This window comes from Miniopterus schreibersii (genome assembly GCF_964146895.1).
Source record: "Miniopterus schreibersii genome assembly, chromosome: 2".
NCBI classification, from domain to species: Eukaryota; Metazoa; Chordata; class Mammalia; order Chiroptera; family Miniopteridae; genus Miniopterus; species Miniopterus schreibersii.
This window is the reverse complement of record NC_138102.1, coordinates 20,314,744-20,333,412: the sequence shown is the minus strand read 5'-3', so window position 1 is coordinate 20,333,412 and position 18,669 is coordinate 20,314,744. Positions and strand designations below refer to the sequence as shown.

The window sequence follows — 18,669 nt, the reverse complement described above, 5'->3', positions numbered from 1 at the left end:
CTGAGAAAAGGAATCCAGTTTATCTAATGAAGGTGATGTGCTGTCAAGGCACTGAATTTGTCTGGTTTCCTGAGGGTTAAAAGACTAGAGCCTGGGATTACCACAGTATTAATCGATACTGCCTTTTCTAATTGTCATAGACTGGGGATCATCAGTCCCTTGGTACTGCTAATGTAATGTATTGATCTCAGGTAAGTAAGATGGAACCTCATGAAACAGGAAATCTATCTCAGACAGTGAAGTCGCTGTGTTTATCAGCAGCCACTTGGAGGAGCCAGCAGGCCAGAATCTCAGTCAATGTTAGGTTATGTGCCAGTCTGCTTTGAAGTTCCATTAGGCGTATACTGGTGGTGACTGGGAGATCTTTAGCTTAGGTTTTAGCATTACAGAGCATTTACTTGATATCACCAATATGACTTGTAATGATTGAAGTACAGAATTAGCCCAAGTGCAGGGCTATGAATGTCGAGTGGCACCAACACCTCTATTGGAACAGAATTCTCAGTGTCTAAGATACAGGCCAGGTCTGACATCACAAGTCTGGTTGGGTTTCAGAAAGTGCCTACAAGTATACTCAGTGAGATTATTAGCAGCTGATACACTGAGGTATATGTATCTGTGTGGAAAAGTAGGAAACAGAAAGGAGAGCCCTGTAGCAACCTGGCACAGCCTCCCATTCCTTCAGCTGATGAGAGCCAGGGAGAAGGAAAGTCAGCAAGACCCAAATGTTCAGGAAGACTCAGTCTCGGGCAAGTTCTCTCTCGGCTTGGCAAGTAACAGTATTTAGAAGCATTTATACTTCTGGTGCACAAAAGTAGTGCATTTAATGAACATGACAACTAGAGGTTTAATTGTCTCTTGTTACTCCAGTAGGCGCTGGAGTCAGTACTGTGCTGGGACAGGTTCTTGAGCCAATTGTGACATCTTTTCCCAACTTGTTCAGTGACCTGTTGGTGGCTTGAAATCAGCTGTGTGGGAGTATTTACATCGCTGGAATCTGCAAATGCTACAAATGAGCCCCAGCCCCCTCTGCCAGAGTTGGTCGTTAATCATTTACCAGAACACCACTAACTTGGTTTCAGCCTGGGGCTAGAGCTAACAATCGGGAACTTTTCTGAGCTACTAGCATAAGAATGGGAAGAGGTGTATCATGTGTCTTAGATGCCAGTTTATGAAGCAAAAATGGGTGAAGGCCAATGGGGGCCAAAAGTAGCCAGGGGCCCCTTGACCTGTCCATGCCCACTTTGCTCATAGGGAAAGCCAAAAAGATTGTAGCCCAGCAGTATAGATGAATCACTCAGCTTGAACAGGATTCAACAAGTTACGTAGCTAATCCCTTTCCCACAGTCAACATTTGAAATGGGAATCAATTAAAATAAACACCCATCATTTTAAAAGTGGGGAAATTTATGAATCACCTTGCTGGGCCTATGGTGAGATCCATGGAATGCTGCATAGTAGGGAATCATTATTCTCAAGGAACCCGAGTTCATTAGCAGGACAAGGTAGGGCTTGTCCTCTGGTGGAGAGGACGTGTAGGAAGCTTATAAAAAGCACACATCCTTGCTATGAAATGCTGATGACAGTCCTCATGTAGGTGATCCCAGACAAGGATATTTGTATTTTACTTGGTTTGACTGATTCCCATCCAACTGCTTTGAATTTCACAGCAAGTAAAGAAATCTAATTTCGTCACCCACAGGTCGAGGTACCTTTTTCCTCCTAAGCGTTCCCCAAGGGGAAAAGGTGGTTGGTTAGTTGCACAGCAATCTATTATGTTGTTTTTTTCAGTATTGGCAATTCAGAAAACACCAAACAAATATCTGAACATAATATTTGTTACTGGGTAGCGTGGGGATTATATCAGACTTTAACAACCCCTATGACTAACAAATAGTCTTGTTTGTGAAAGACAAAACAGACCAGAAAAACACACACCCAGCACAAACAAATGGTTAAGTCTTAAACCCTTAATTATGCTTCCTAGCAAAATGGTGGCTAATGAAAGCCATATGTGCTAGAATTGTGGCAGCCTCCCAGATTCCTGCAGGCCCAGAGGGGAAGTCTCAGAACAGCCGAGCAGCAGCCAAACCTTTTTGATTGCCAGTCTAACTCCCCATTTTATTCTCCAAGAACTTTTTGCTTTATATCCAGAAAGACCTTACTGGGGAATATCCATTCCATCTCATAAGGTACTTTGTTTCCAGGGCACAATTCCTATTGATGGGTCACTGAAAAAGTTGGTCAGGTGCTCTTAAAATGGTTTTTGGAGTTTCCAGGTTCTTACTCAGGTTACCAAGCCATAAGGAGGCCAAGGTATCTAAGGGCTAAAAGCTGATTCCATTATGCAAAAAATTTCCTCCCTTAAAGGACATGGGCACAAATATGAAGCTGTTAAAAACAACATGGGGCGGGGGGCGGGAGGGGGTGTGTGCTTTACACAAAGTTTAGTGGGATGACATAATGGCACAGAGGAAATGGGCTTTGCAATTATAGTTTTCTAAATGGTCTGAACTTGGTCTCACTGCTGACATCATCTGGAATGTTTACAAGGCCTCGAAGGACTGCCCCTGATCCTCTACTCAGAGCAGACACAGTCTTAGCTGGGAGGTCTTTTATGAATGCCACTGCCGTGGGCAGGAAGCTGGAGAGAGTGAGCGTCATCCTCCAGTAGTCCTTACGCTCCTTTGGAACTAGCCTTGCTGTTCTGGGTTTTCTCTTGTGATTTGGCCTGGAGCGTCTAGGTACAAAACATAAGGATGTTAAGCCCTGGTCACAATTAGATGTGTAAGTTCTTTAGGAGTCGCTTTTTGGTTTTCTTAATCAAAATAATGACAGACCACAAAGTCAAATCTGAGTTTATAATTTACCTTGGTAATAAAAATAAAGACATGCAAACCAGGCCTCTGGGTGCAGTTTACCCCATCTATGTGTTCACCGGTGCTCTTTGGTCCTCAGGAGCCAGTAGAGGCCCTCACTACACAGTTCAACTCTCCCATGACCCCTCTACTGTTTGTGTTATGCTTTTTGCCCTTGCCCCAAATTCCTTTATCCAAATGGGAAAAAAATAGATAAGTAATTTCTTATTTACAAGCATTTCTCCTAAGATTTAAATTGCTTTCCTGCTAGTATTTCCTGACATGAATCCTGTGAAATACACAACATATGGGAACTATTTCCATCTGGCACAAAGGAAAATAAGAATCTGCCTATATTGTAATTAGCTTCTAGGCTTAACATGTTTAGGTCGGATCCCCAATTGCATTGGTTGATTTTTTTTTTTCACTTTTGGATAATTGAGGTTAAAAAAATGTAGTGGTTATGACTAAAATGCAGCCTACAGCTTCCTGTTTGGATGACAGGAAGAACTGTGTAGTGTTTTACCATAGTTACGATTCTAGATTCTCACTGCCCTTAAAACTAGAGGGAAAGGGGTTTTCTTTTTTAAGGTAATACTTACAGCTTCTTTAGCAGAAGTGATGGATTCTTTAGGTAATGAAATAGGTGTTGATGGTGTTACGGGTGATGATGGAACTGGAGGCAGTTGCATAAATTTTTCATCCTTAAACATCAGAACTGAGAGTTGGGTTACTGATTTTAAAACAATGTGTATGAGATCTACAGTCCTATCGCCATGACTACCAGGAACCTGTAACAACTACTATACATCCTGTCACAGGACTCAAGAGGCAAAATCTGGAACCTAATTACAGCCAAATGTTGAACTTAGAAACAGAGCAAATGATACAATACGCATTCCTTATTAAAAAACACCACTGAAGTTCAGTTTCATTAAGGGGGTTAAAAATAGAGAAATTAACATATTAGTTTTTAACCTAATTAACCATATGAAAAGTAATGGCATAACCTTGGTTCCCTTCAGTTGAGGGGCCAAGTTCACCAAATTCTCTTTAGACTCAGGAAAAGTAGGTGATTCCACAGGAATATCCATCTTTGGAGCCTAGGCAGAGAAATATTTTATGTAAGCATAAGCTTTCTGCTTTTCCAGAAATTCAGAAGAGCTACTACAGTAAGTAGTCAGTGCTTTCTAGCACAATTCGCTTTCCACCAAGTCCCTAACTTCCTCCAACTATATACCCTTTATGAGTAACATGAAATAAGTCCCTGAAATAGCAACTTAGTATTATTTACCTTGCAGCTTTGAGCACACTTAGATTCTAGAATTTAAAATCCTCAGTCATTAACAAGCTAGAATTGGTTTGCCAACTCTAGTGGTATTCTAGTCTCCAAAAAAAGTTGCCATTTCTCCAATTATCTATTTCTAATGGCATTGATATAACTTAGTGAAAATTGACATCTTTATCATTGTTAGTTTCTAATAAATGATAAAAGTTATTTAAATGGTAGGTGCTGCTTAATAGAATCTCCGGCAACAAGGAAAATGGAGGGAGAGGGTGGCATTTTAGAATAGCTATCTAACCTGTCTTTAAGAATTATATTAATTAGATTTGAAAAATAAATATATCACTGCTTTTTGGAAATAAGTACTTCCTTTGTGTTCTTTGGGGGAAAAGGGCTACATATATCCAAAATTATAGAATATTCAATTTGATGTCTCTAAATTTTTACAGAACCTAACATGCTTCTTGTTCTCATTTTGTATATATGGAGAATAGACGTTTTAAAATGGATTTTTTTTAAAAAGCAACCAATACAATGCCTAGGAATTTGTCATTTTGTCCTTAATTCCTAGGTCTTTCTCAACCATCCCAGATAAAGAGTTTCTGCCCATCCACAGTAAGTCTGAGAACCCAAATTTAGCTCTGAGATACTGTGCTATTGCAAGATTTCCTTGCTCCTGACAGCAGTCTAAGGATGGCAGGTAACTCTGGTATATTGTGAAGACCAAAGATAGAGTAAGAGCCCAATAGCCTGCCTTTTAGAGCATAGTCTGTCCTCCAAAATTGCTCTTAGCTAGTCTCCCTAGAATCCTTCCTGGGCAAAGCCCAAATCCAGATTAGTCTCTGAACTATGCAGAGGGAAAGCAAGATGGGGTCTCCTGAAGTGCATTTTTCATGCTGGACTTCATATAATTTTCCTCGGCTTGTCCAAGGAGTCAACAGTATAACTAAGATTAAAAATACTCTAGAGTATTTCGTCTAATCTACTAAACCACATGTGCTGCACGCTCTGTAGGTCTTTTCCTTTCGCACCCATGCAGGTTCTGAGTTAGACAGGAAAACGCAAGGTAAAGGGGAGAGGCCATTCCTCATGGACCCGGAGCAAGAGGCTCTGGTGATTGGGCCAATACTGGGCTCGTCAGGAAAATACCAGGAGAAAAAAGGCTGCTGAGTCAAAGGCAACATGAAGGAAAAGTGATTAAGAAAATGAGTTGTATGCCCGGCCGGATGTGGCTCAGCAGTTGAGCATCGACCTAGGATCCAGGAGGTCGGGGTTCGATTCCCCGTCAGAGCACATGCCCGGGGTGCAGGAGGCAGCCGATCAATGACTCTCTCATTATTGATGTTTCTATCTCTCTCCCCCTCCTTTCCTCTCTCTGAAATCAATAAAGATATGTGTTTGTTTTTTTTAAAAAAGAAAAAAAGTGAGTTATAGCCCTGGCTGGTTTGGCTCAATGGTTAGAGCACCAGCTCTCAGACTGAAGGGTCCTGGGTTCGGTTCCAGCCAAAGGCGTGTACCTCAGTTGCAGGCTCGATCCCTGGCCCCAGTCGGGGTGTCTCTTTGAGGCAACCAATCGCTGTGTCTCTCTCATATCGATGTTTCTCTCTCTCTCCACCCCCTTCCACTCTCTGAAAAGCAATGGCAAAAATATCCTGATTTTAAAAAAAGAAAATGAGTTGTAGGAAGACAAAAAGTTTACATGCTAGATTGGCCATTCACTGCTTGAAAATTAATAGGAATCTGGACAAATAAAACATAACAGGAACAATTCAGTCTCAGAGGGGAAAGTGGTGGGAACAGCCTGAAGACTAGATAGTTAAGGAGGAAGAATAAACTGGACTCCTATTGGTAAAACACCTAAATCAAGCCGGGGATTAAAGGCAGTGACAGCCCTATCGCTAGAGGTAGTTGCAGTGATTTTAATATTTTTTTGGAATTTAAAAAAGATTCTAAGGCCAAATTCCAAAAGATATACCAAAAGAAATGCCTACTCTGACTGCAATAGAAAATAAGACATTTGGTGAGAGGCCCGTGAGCCCAGTTACTCACCTCTCCACTTAGTGGGATCTTAACTGGCTTTGGCTTCACATCTATCAGGTAGAAGGTTCGTGACAGGAGCAAAAGAGAAGGGGGGACATTCTCCTTCAGGTGGAGGTCCTGCCACTGGAGAATGGGAGGGAAATAAAACATGATAGAATCACAGAGTGTTAGCACTGGATGTGACCCGTCGTCTACTGCTTCCCAGGCTTGACAGCTTCCCAGGCACCGGCTGATAACTCATGGTTGAATGAGGCTAAGAACGTTCGTCCGGCTTCTGCAGAAAGTGGCTGTACGGCACCTCCCCCTCCAGTGGGAACTCTCAAACCAATTGTGGATCAAAGAAGCTACGTTATCTTCTCTTGGACACAAAGTAGATGTTAAAGAATAAAACAGCCTCATTCAAAACCATAGAAATAAACATTAAAATGAGAATGAGATGTAAGTTTTCAAGTACCAAATTGGCCAAGCTTCAAAACACATGTATTTTTCTACATCAATAATATATGCGCAAGACAAAATTCAAAAGATCGAATGAAATCAAGCAAAATAGGCCTGCCTTCTACCCTTCTTCTCTTGCTACACTGTTTCCCTCCCTAGAAGCAATCACTGGTTCCTTATATAACCAGTTCCTTATATAACCTTCCAGAGATATCCTATGCAAATACAAAAGATTTTTTTTTTTTATCTTTACACAAGGGGTAAGTTAATATACTTTTGTCCTTGCTTTTTTTCACTGAACTATTTCATCCTGCAGATTGATTCATATCAGTAGACATCGAGCTGCCTCCTTTTTAAACATCTTAAAGGATTCCACTGTATGGAAATGCCATGATTTATTTGATTATACTCCTATTAATGCATTTTAGGCAGTTTCTTATCCTTTGCTGTTACAAACAATGCCGCCATGGATCATCTTTTGATACGACATTTTGCACATATGCAAGAACATAGGATAAATTCCTAGAAGTGAAATTGCTAGGTCAAAGTAAATACATTTAAAAATTTTGAAAGATACTGCCAAACCTCCACAGAAATTTTTACCAGCAATGTATAAGTGCCCCCTCCCCACCCACTCACCAACATGGTATATTATCAAACTCTGATCTTTGCCAATATAATAGGCAAATGTGGTATCTCATAGCTTTATCTTATTATGAAGTTAAGATGTTTCATGTTTATGAATTTTATTTTCCTTTCTAGGAAGTGTCTTCCCATATCCTAATTCAGGATTTTTTTGAATAATAGTACATAGTGCTGCATATCACGTGGTTGGATTAGTATCCTCACTCCCTTGTAGTGGGGTTGTAAAATGATACACCCTTGCAAGAAAGAAACTTGACAGCTGAACCCAAGTAATACTCTGTTCCAGAAACAAATTATTTTAGCACTGCTCTACAATATGTCCATCTGCCAATCAGAGCAGGTACAGCATGGAAGAGGAAAGCTACCTGACATGGTTCCAAAGTCACAGCAATGGCTCCTGTCCCAAAATAATTTGTGTACACTTTATAGTACTTTTCACAGTTACAGGAATGAGAATTTTAATAGGAGTTACTTCTTTGTTTTAAAGCACTAAATTTAGGTGCACTCTGCCTCTTGGTAGCACGCCTGTGCCTTCTCCTTCCCCCAGCCGTGTTACCTTTACCTTTGTCTCATCTAAGCTCCAAGGGCCCTTCTTCTGCCTCTGACTTGTTTCCTGAGCCTACACAGCCCAGCTGGCTCACTTCTACTACCTCTGTAACTTTCTAAAAACACTTTCTCTTATAATTTGAAGGGGAAAAAAGCATTAAATTTAGTTAAAATATGTTATCTAAGGGAAAATATTAAACATCGGATACCAAAGCTAACACTTTACATTGGTTTGGGGCACTAATTGGGAAAGCAGTCCAGGTGGGCCACTGGCAAGGCCATACCTGCAGATGGAGACACACGGATGACAGGCCTTGTATTAGAGAGTTTGCCCAAGCCCTTACAATACCTGGATTAGGCAAAATTCTAAGGTGGACTCCAAATTCCCAGTCCCTCATGAACCCACACCTTCTCCCAGTTATTCAATCAAACAATAATCTAGGTGCTGCTATGAAGGGATTCTATAGATATAATTAAAGTCCCAAGTCAGTCAATGTCAAAATGGGAAGATTATCCAGGAAGGTCTCACCTAATCACATGAGACCTTTAAATCTGGAGCTAGGTCTCAAAAACAAGGAAAGTCCCAAGATTTAAAGCATGTGGGAGGTTGGCATGTGAGAAGTTCTTTGCAGATGGAGGCGACCAGAGGTAAGGAATGCTGGTGGCCTCCAGGACTGACTAGCCCAGGGCCGACAGCCAGTAAGGGATCAAGGACCTCAGTCCTGCAGCTGCAAGGAACTAAATTCAGCCAACAAACTGAATGAACTTGGAAGTGGAGTCTCCCTCCACAGCCTCCAGGAAGGAGCACAGCCTGCACCTCTGACCTACAGGACCATGAGCTAATAAATGGGCGTGGTTTTAAGCCACTAAACATGTGATCATCTGTTATGTAGCAATAGAAAACTAATACAATACCTTGTCTCAGTAAAAAAAAATCTAGCTGCTTTGGTATCCCACTGCTCAATAAAATAAAGCAAATTAGGTAAGATAGTTTGCTTGCAAAGTAGAAATTGCAAAATGAGGTCTGCAAATTGTAGGAAAGCTAGTGAAAGGGGCCCAGGAAAGCTGTTACTTGCCTCTGTGAGCTGTTGTCTCAGTTGTTCTTCAGTGAGACCCAGTGATCTCATCCCTCGGGCCCTACAGGCAGCTTGTAGTTCTGACACACTCAAAGCACCCACCCCTTCTTTGGCAATTATCTGAAAGAAATGTAGGAATGGTATTGGCTCTTTCGGTTCCAATTTTACCTAATCCCTAAATTCCAACTAATCAGAGGAAACACAGGATCTGGTGCTTCCAACCCTTTGTCCCCAGCACTGACTGCTGCAAAGGCCAGGCATCTATAAAAGCAAGGTGACTTAGGAAGGTGTGGCAGTTTAGATGAAGGGAATCCTGCCAAGAGGATTTTAAGGTCAGAGATATTTAGATAACTTCTCCTTAATACTCTGTCACCAAAGTAATTATTTTCCCTCTTGATTTGCATTTGCCTGCTTGCGAGGTTCCTGCTCTCCTCTTTCATGGCAGCTTTCTGATTCATTTAAAAAATATTTCACTTGAAAAGCTTTCTCTGTACCACCTGTTGCATGTCCCAGTGGTGCTCTTTTTCCCCTATTCCCCGCCAACACCCCAGGAATGGCTCTCTCTGGTCCACAAACTCTCTCAATAAATAACAGAGTTTTTGCTTGGTGTGACCCAAAACTGTGATGCTCCTGGGACCAGTATTGTTTATTCCAAAGTTCTGAAAACAACAACTGAAATCTAAATGGGGCCGATGGGATCATGCATCTCAGTTCTGAGAATCCTGCTCTCTCAGGCAGAATGTTTTAAAGCATCTGATTCAGATTCAAGAAAGATGTTTTCCATTTTTTAAAGGAGTCTAATTAGTAGGTATAGTCCAAATGGTGCCTTTCTCCCACAGGTGTCTAGGCGCTGCTTTCCCTCCCTGCATTACATTGTGCCACTCCTTCTTACCATGCCAGCTCACCCAGGAGAATATTTGCTTTGGCACCAGCTCTTTGGGACAGGAGCAGAGGTGTTGGGGGTAGAGTCCTGTCCTTGGCAGAAGACTCAGGAATCTACTGAGCTGCTGTTCTTTCCCAGTGAGTCCTAACTGCTTCACATTTATCCCAGCTAAGACATCCAAACTACAGTGGCCTTCTCAAGAAAATGGGTCAGAGTACAATAACTCTTAAAATGAGTAATCAAGGTTCAGGTTGTCATGGTAATGGCTGTTAAAACCACTCATTTTCCTAGAACCGGTCCATGAGCAGACCTAACAGAAGATACTGCATTGTATCACAAAGCCACCCTAAGATATCTCCCAATGCCTTGCTAGTACCCTACAGATACAGTTAAGCTCTCACTTTATCATCTGCTTTTATAGACTTCAGTTTCATCAGGAGCTGAAAGCGAAGCAAATTGTTGGTTCCAAAAGATGGCAGTTCTAGCAGTTTGCAAAGGGCAACCAGCTGAGGTCGACCTAAGTGCTCCAGGGTTAGCTCATCCTCAAATAGTTTGGAAAAGCGAACTATCTCCTTTGTACTAGGCTTGTGGCCTGTCTGGACCTAGGCAATGGAACAAAAGGACCCAATTAAGCAATTAAAATGTGTTTCCTACTCAATTTAACTTTCCTAATAGACTATTTGAAAGACACGTCAAAGCACTTATGGCTTCTACCTTAGGTCTGGAAATGGGGCATCTGGTACAAGGAGGGGTAAAGGAATCTGAAGTCGGCCTAAATCAAATAAAAAAATCAGGAATCATTCAAACAAACGGTTGGCTAATTCTACTGTTCTTCCCAAGAAGTTATCATCGTCTTCAGCACATTGGCTGCTTTAAGACAGACATTTCTGCAAATAAACATTTGCAATATCGTATCTATACAACTTAGATTTGCAAATTCAGAGACTGTAAACAATTTAGACGATCCATGATGACATGCATTTTTCATAAAGCTCCCAGCCCAGAAGTTGCTTGGTGTTATATCCAAGACTGACACCTGTTTGACATAGGACGAGAACTGTTTAGAGGCCTCTTCCAGCGTGGCTTTGTTCCTCTTTGCCATTTCTGTAATTGTTTCTTGAAGAAATTTTGCTAGTTCCAACTTGACAACCATTTTCTTTTTCTGTTTTTCTTCCTTAACAATAGAAAAGGAACAGTTAACCAACCCTTTATGATTATGACTTAGTAGATGAAGATGCAGGAAAAATAACTGTTACCTTATTCTCGCCCATCCCTGTCTCGTGCGTTAATATTATTTTCAGACCTGACTGAGTGGGTTCCATGAGAACCAGAGCAAATAAAAAGTAGCCTCTATTTGCAACCTATCTCCCTAATCTTACCTTTTATTTATCTCTAATACAATGATCATAAATATTGGATAAATCCAAAATATCCCCTCAGTGGTAGGCTTTGTCATTATTTAGAATGAGATACTATTTCCTTTTTTTAAAATTTTTCAATTACAGTTTATATTCAACACTGTTTTGTATTAGTTTCAGGTGTACAGTATAGTGGTTAGATAATCATGTACTTTACACGGTTTCCCTGATATTTCAAGTACCCACCTGGCACCACACATAGTTATGACAATATTATTGACTATGTTCCCTATGCTGTACTTTACATCCCCATGACTATTTTGTAACTACCAATGAGTATTTCTTAATCCCTTCACCCTTTTCACCCAGCCCTCAACCCTTTCCACTCTGGCAACTAGCAATACAAGTGTTCTCTGTACGTTTGAGTCTATTTCTGTTTTGTTTGACCATTTATTTTGTTCTTTAGATTCCACATGTAAGTGAAATCATATGATATTTGTCTTTCTCTGACTGACTTATTTTACTTAGCATAATACCTTTTAGGTCCATCCAAGCTGTCTCAATAGTAAATAAGATTGCATTCTTTTTTATGGCTGAGTAATATTCCATTGTATATATGTACTACAGCTTTTATATCCACTTGTCTATTGATGGGCATTTGGGTTGTCTGAGTTATTTATAAATGAGATAATTTCTTAACCTGGTGCAAACCATCTAGACTGCTAGTTGAACAAACCCTTAGTCTGAGTGGCCCTGGATTTTGCTTGGGCCATGAACAAAGAAAACTAGGTAATTAACTCTATGCTAAAATAGCTTATAGTTTAAGTAATGTAAAACAGACACAATTTATTATAATACAATGAGTTAAGTGCTATAACAGATACGAACAAAGCACTATACAAAGGAGAATTAAGTGTATACTCTTAAGATACTATGTTAACCATTACTTCTAAATCCTTGTTCACCAGCAGAAATGCAGTGTGGTGGCCTTTTCAAAATAACCATGGTCAGGACTCAGGGGTACAGAGAAACAGGAATATGTATGTTATATATACACATGTTTTAAGTTCCCAAGAGATTCTAATGATCACCCCAATCATAGCAATCATTGGTTTTTAGAAAGATCTTAAAAGACTCAACCAAAAAACTCACACAATGGCAATACCATGATTAGTCATTACCATTAGTCAATACAATTTTTAGTCATTTATTTCATCCATCTATATCCATATCCATCCATCCATCCATCCATCCATCCTCTTATTGAGCATCTACCATGTGTTCCAACCATAAAGAATCAGTCAGTGGTCTCTGGTTATGTCATACTCTTTTACACCATTAAGCCATTTTAAGTGCTATTCTTTCTATCCAGAATGCCTTTCAAACACTGGGTTAAAAAATTTTGCCGCTCTTTAAGTCTGGGCTCCCAAAGTTACCTTTTCTGTAAAACATTTCCCAATCTGATCTAAAAGTTGCCCTCTTTGTCCCCTCATACTATTGTGTTCATATCTTCATACCATTGTCTAGGAGAGAGGCAAAGAATAAAGAGAATGAGGGGCTGTCTCGGTATTCTAGCTCGTCACCTTCACAGTGATCATCAAATGGGGACGCCCTCTTCTCAGAGATACTTACTCATAAGCCCTAAAGGGTCTGCTTGACTGAGTGGAGCATGCCTGCTGTTCAAGTAGTCACTGTAATAAGTTGTTATGTTTGCTTTACTTTTCAACAGTTAAAAATAAGTTAAAGTTCAATGGAGGGGGGTAGTTTTTTCAACAAATGGTGCTGGAAAAACTGGATATCCACATGGAAAAAATTACTCTTGCCCTGGCTGGTGTAGCTCACTTGGATGAAACTTTGTCCCATGCACTGAAAGGTGGCAGGTTCGATTCTGGGTCAGGGAACCAATACATACATACATACATACATACATACATACACACACACTCTCGACACTGATGTTACACCTTTCTTTAAAATTCTCTTGCTCTTTCTGTCTCCAGCCAAGAGGAACTGCGGCCCTGTCTACCCACCTGCACTGGCTGGTGGGGCTACTGCTCCAGCTTCCTCCTGATCTAGAGAACAAGCGGACTTACAGCAGCGAACCCAATAATCCGAAGGCCCGCAACTCCTTCCACCATAGCTCAACAGCCAGCTGATTCACCGTAAGACAGTGGGTGTGGAGCCGATGGTGATGGCAAAGGTGTGGCGGTCGTGCTGAAGTGGAGATGCCGCCAGCGGAAGCCGGCAACGTAGGTGCGGGCCGCCGTCAGTACGAAGGCCAGGCCATGGGGCACAGGAGCTGCCAGGACAGGTACTGCCCAGATCTGCACAGGGCTGCGGCCCACCCGGCCAGCGCCACCCTGGCAGCCACGGGGCACAGGAGCTGCCAGGACAGGTACTGCCCAGATCTGCACAGGGCTGCGGCCCACCTGGCCAGCGCCACCCTGGCAGCCAGACGCCCGTGACGGTGAAGGGGACGTGGCTCACCCGACCAAGAGGTTCTGGGCAGACCTCCTCCTCCCCACCACCAAAGCCATGAAAGTGTTCTAGGACTTTCCTAAAAAATAGAACAATAACTCAACATGGACCATAGACTCCAGTGTAAAACTCAAAACTATAAAACACCGAGGAGAAAATTATAGGTGACCTTGGATTTGGCAAGTTTTTAGATACAACACCAAAAGCATGATCCAAGAGAGAAAAAATCAGGTTGTACTTCATTTAAATGTAAAACATTTGTTCAGCAAAAGACACAGTTAAGAGAAGGAAAAGACAAGCCACAGTCTGGAAGAAAAACATTTGCAAAACACATACCTGATAAAGAACTTGCACCCAAAAATATATGAAGTACTCTTAAATCCCAACAATAAGAAAATGAACAACCCCATTAATAAGTGGGCAAAAGATCTGAACAGACACCTCCCCAAAGAAGGTATATAGATGGCAAATAAGCACATGGAAAGATGCTCAATATCAAATGTCATTGAAAAATTATAAATTAAAATAACAATGAGATACCACTGCACACCTATTAGAATGGCTAATACTCAAAGCACTACACCACCGAATGTTGATGAAGATATAGAGCAACAGAAACTCTCATCTTGTTCGTTGCTGGTGGGAACACAAATCATACAGCTACTTTGGAAGACAGTTTATCGATTTCTTACATAACTAAACATAGTCTTACTATATACAATCCAGCAATTGCTCTCCTAGGTATTTACCCAAATGAGTTGAAAGCTTATGTCTACGCAAAAACCTGCACATGGGTATTTTTAGCAGCTTTATTCATAATTGCCAAAAATTGGAAGCTACCAAGATGTCCTTCAATAGGTGAATGAGTAAATTGTGGTACATCCATACAATGAAATATGATGCTGTGATAGAAAGAAATGAGGCATGAAAAGACACTGAGGAAACATATTGCTATGGGAAAGGAGCCAGTATGAAAAAACTACGTATTATATGGTTCCAACTATATGACATTCTAGAAAAGACAAAACTATAGAGACAGTAAAAAGATCAGCAGTTGCCTCAGGTTGAAGGATAGGGGGAAGAGGGACAAACATGTGAACCATGGGATTTTTAGGGCAATAGGACACTGTGATGGTGGATAGATGGCGTGCATTTGTCAAAACCAATAAAACTATACTACACAAAGGGAGAACCCTAATGTAGAGTATAAGCTTTAATTAATAATAATGTATATATATTGGTTCTTCGATTGCAACAAATGTACCATACTAATGTAAGATGTTAATAATGGTGGAAAGGGGGGAGGAGGTACCTGAGGATTCTCTGTACTCACTGTTCAATTTTTCTGAAAACCTAAAAACTTCTCTAAAAATTGAAGTCTATTTGTTTTTTAAAAGTTAAAAACTCCTACATACCATTTTGGAATCACGCTCAAAAGTTGATGGCAACATCTCTGGGAAGAGTTTCAGAAACACTGGCAATAAGAGTTCCATGAAGGGTACAATTATGAACACCACAAATGGAACCAAGCGGAATAAATCAACGCACGTCCTCAATAGCTAAGGGATTGAACAGCACATGCAACATCTATTAGTTTAGGATGCGCCAAACCAACAAACAAATAAGCAACCCCCCCAAACTAAAAAGCTTGTTTGGCTCTTAAAGTGTTGAGAACACAAGACATTTTTTGCAGCTGTTTATAAAAGGGAAAGGTGGAATTTTCCTCTTTATCACAGCTCTGAAGTAATATGTATGGGGTAGCCTCAAGGAAATCTATGACAATCAAAACATATTATCGGTATCTCGTAGCTTTCATCTAACTTAGGGGTCTGTTGAATAACATAGTATCTGTTAAAATTGGTTTTTAATGTGTACACTTAATATATTAACAACACTCTGTACTTCAGATGCACAGATCAAACCTGCAGCTCCTTGGAGAGATTAGAAAACACAATTATAACCATTCCATAGGCAAATATATACAAATTTTAAGAATTTTGCCTAAAGTTGTACAGCAAGTCAGTTGCAGACAAGAAACTCAATAAGAAATTCTCATTCTCACCATCATTTGCTATTTCTACTTTGGGATTTGTTAAAATGAGTTTTAGGTTGAGTTTAAAGCTTGGTTCCTAAATAGTTCATTTTAACTTTACATTTTCTTTCCTAAATATGATTCTTGCCTACCCGTCGTCTCTCTCGTCTGGTCAGCACCTGTCCATGCAACAGCCTCCAACTCATTCTGGCAGCAACTTTGGTGTCAATCCAAAGCAAATGGAATCCACTGTAATAATATTTAAGTTCACCCATAATTCTTTGTCTGTAAGATCGCTTTTCTTCCTTAGTCTTCATACCATTTTCTTTCGTGGGCTGAGGGCTTGTCACCTGTGGCTTTGTGGAGGGTTGCTCCAGCTGAGGTTTACCAGGGACTTCTTGCAGCCAGCAACTTGATGTGTGTACCTTTTGTATTATCCTAGTTCGTAAGTGAAGTACTTTATTGCCTGACTGACTAGGATAGGGGTACTTCTTGCTTCCATAGTTCTTCATATATGTTTTATTTAAATGGGAATCTGGCAAGTGAAGAAATGCAAGTGATGGGAGATAAGAAGAGCAGGTAGGATGGACAAAATGGATAGGGAATCTGGAATAAAGAGCAACGTCCTCTGAGTTGAGTACAAATGATTGCAAACTTAAAAGTTAAAGAAATAGATACTGTATCTGGTTAAAATAAACAATAGTTTTAAAGCCTGTATTTTAAAGTGGATGATGTTCATTAGTAAATGAAATATAACTTTTTATCCCAGTTGAAGAACAGTAAGCTTTATGATTGAATAATACACTCTAAGAAATAGTAATAGGCTTATGCCTAAGAATAATTGCTATATTAGAAGTTAGGAACTCTGCAACTATTCATTTAAAAATCTAACAGCAAATATTTTCTCACCAGGGGTTATGTCTGAAAGTTCTGTCTCTATCTACAACCAGAAAACAGGTGGAAGACTTCTGCCTTCGCCTACTGTACTGACAGTAGGAATATTATTTGAATGAAGCACTTCAAGGTCCCTTTGGGGGTTAACTAATCACATAAGATTGCCTTGTCTATGTAGTGCCCATGGATTCCCTCAAGTGAGAGGCACTTACAGCCGAAATGCCCTTCACCTAAGATTCCTAAAGAACCTTAGGAGTAAGAACTAGAACTAGGCACCCCAGCCAGTGATCTTCTACATTCTACTTTTGCAACTGCTCACAATCTTCAGTTAAACTAGCACATCAGATTGTTTGAAAATAAAAATAAGATTATCTAGGCAAAGAAAGTTCCTGGCAAAGAGACTTCTTTTGGCAAAGAGATGGCTTTTTCCATTCTTTGTTTTTGAAGCATGCCAAGATAAAACACTTTTTGAATGGCTAAAAGGGAAGATGTACAATGTATCCTGCACATAGTTAAGTTCTTGGTAAATATTCTTTGTAATAAATAAATGATAACAGACCTTGCTGGGAAGGTATAGGCCCTAGGACTGGCTTGTTTGCCAGCCACTTGACTCCTTTTTATATGTAAGGGCTTCATGTAACATTCATCAATGACATTCTAAAACCTTCACATCATCTATCTTACCTGTACTACACATCTACAAAATTACTCAGCCTGAGTTCCAAAGCATATTGAAAATTTGGGATAAGCTTAAATACATTAAGATTTCAGCTTCCTAAAACTTTGGTGTCAATCCAAAGGTTTAAACAGTTAAAACCAACAAAGCTTTAATTGTGTACTAAGCCTATCTTTTTACACTTATCTTTTCCATCTAGAAGAATAAAGTTCACATAAATATTGGGGGCAGGAGAAAAATTCCAAGGCTTACCTTGTTCGGGCAATAACTAAGACTTTATTATAACAGTAGAAGGCCATATTTATATTTGTCTCAACTAGTCAACATAGGTACCTAGGCAGAAGGAGTAAGTAAACAATTCAGTATTTGAAAAACACATCAATTATAAAGGTATCTGGACTTAAGTGTTTTTAACTATTACAAGGGTAGAATATTTGCATATTCTATTCAAGGTGTAAAATCTCTTTCAGGGTCGAGTCCAACAATCATGAATAGTACTCTTAGCCCTGGATTTGAGAATGGTAATTTGAGATCCCAACAAACAGAAATGACCTTTAATATGATGATGCTCTGGATGGTGATACGGTCTTCAAAGACATTTTCATCTCTGGTCAATAGTACCTAGTAATCTACTTAAATTGTTGCCAAGTATTCAAGAAGCTAAGCAAGGAACACTTATTTTTAGCCTAAAAATATAGATAGAAAGTAAATATCCTGAATTTGTATTCAATTTACTTGGCCAAGCTGCCCCGAACTTGAAAAGATTGAAAGTGCTGCCCTGGCCAGTGTGGCTCAGTAGGTGCATCGATCCTCGTACGCCCTGAAAGGTCACGGGTGGATTCCCCGGCAGGGCCTTGGTGGGTGCATAGAGGAGGCAGCCCCGCATCATTCTCCCTCCCCCTCTCTCTCCTTTTTCTCTAAAAATCAATAAAAGTATTTAAAAAAAATTATACAACGAATCATTAAAAAAGATTGAAAGTACTCCTTTAAGCAGCAGCGAAGATACACAGGGTACCGCCTAAGCGTCCAAGTGGAAGCGCACGGGGGTCCGGCGCAGGGACCCCGCAGCGCTGTGCACCTCTGCGTGAGCCGAGCAGAGCCTTCCCCGCCCTGCGCGCTTCCCAGCCGCGGCGGGAGGAGCCGGGTCCGGGCGGCGTCAGCCCTGCGCTCCCGCCGCTGGGAGCGAGGTACCGGGGCCTCTCCCGGCGGAACCTCAGCCGGAGCTGAGATCTGGAGCAAGGGCTCAAGTCATCCTTTGGAACGTCTGCGCCCAGACTGAGCCGGGCGTCCTCCCGCCTGAGGGAGACCGACCCCACCCGGCCGCCAATCCGCTCTCGGGGCTGGGAGCAACCACTTCCCCGGGGGCGGGGCGGGGCGGGCGGCGAGCCCCGCCTGCGCCCCCGCACCGCCCCCGCCCGCACGCCCCGCCGCCTGCGGCGGCCGGATGCACTTGCTTCCGG

General features: G+C 41.1%; 1 protein-coding gene across 2 annotated transcripts; it reads right to left on the bottom strand.

The window, feature by feature from the left end:
- Window positions 1-55: 55 nt before the first annotated feature.
- LETM2 (leucine zipper and EF-hand containing transmembrane protein 2) lies at window positions 56-17,508 on the bottom strand (the record flags this gene model as incomplete). 2 transcript variants are annotated; one of them, XM_081127571.1, is made up of 10 exons in its annotated part: window positions 56-2,740; window positions 3,461-3,562; window positions 3,869-3,961; window positions 6,193-6,306; window positions 8,889-9,008; window positions 10,173-10,373; window positions 10,808-10,945; window positions 15,023-15,166; window positions 15,792-16,245; window positions 17,462-17,508. In XM_081127571.1, 10 exons carry the CDS (start codon window positions 17,506-17,508, stop codon window positions 2,678-2,680), a joined length of 1,476 nt encoding a protein of 491 aa, XP_080983697.1. In that variant the 3' UTR covers window positions 56-2,677. The 2 variants fall into 2 exon arrangements, with proteins under 2 accessions (XP_080983697.1, XP_080983698.1); XM_081127572.1 differs by lacking the exon at window positions 15,023-15,166.
- Window positions 17,509-18,669: the final 1,161 nt, after the last annotated feature.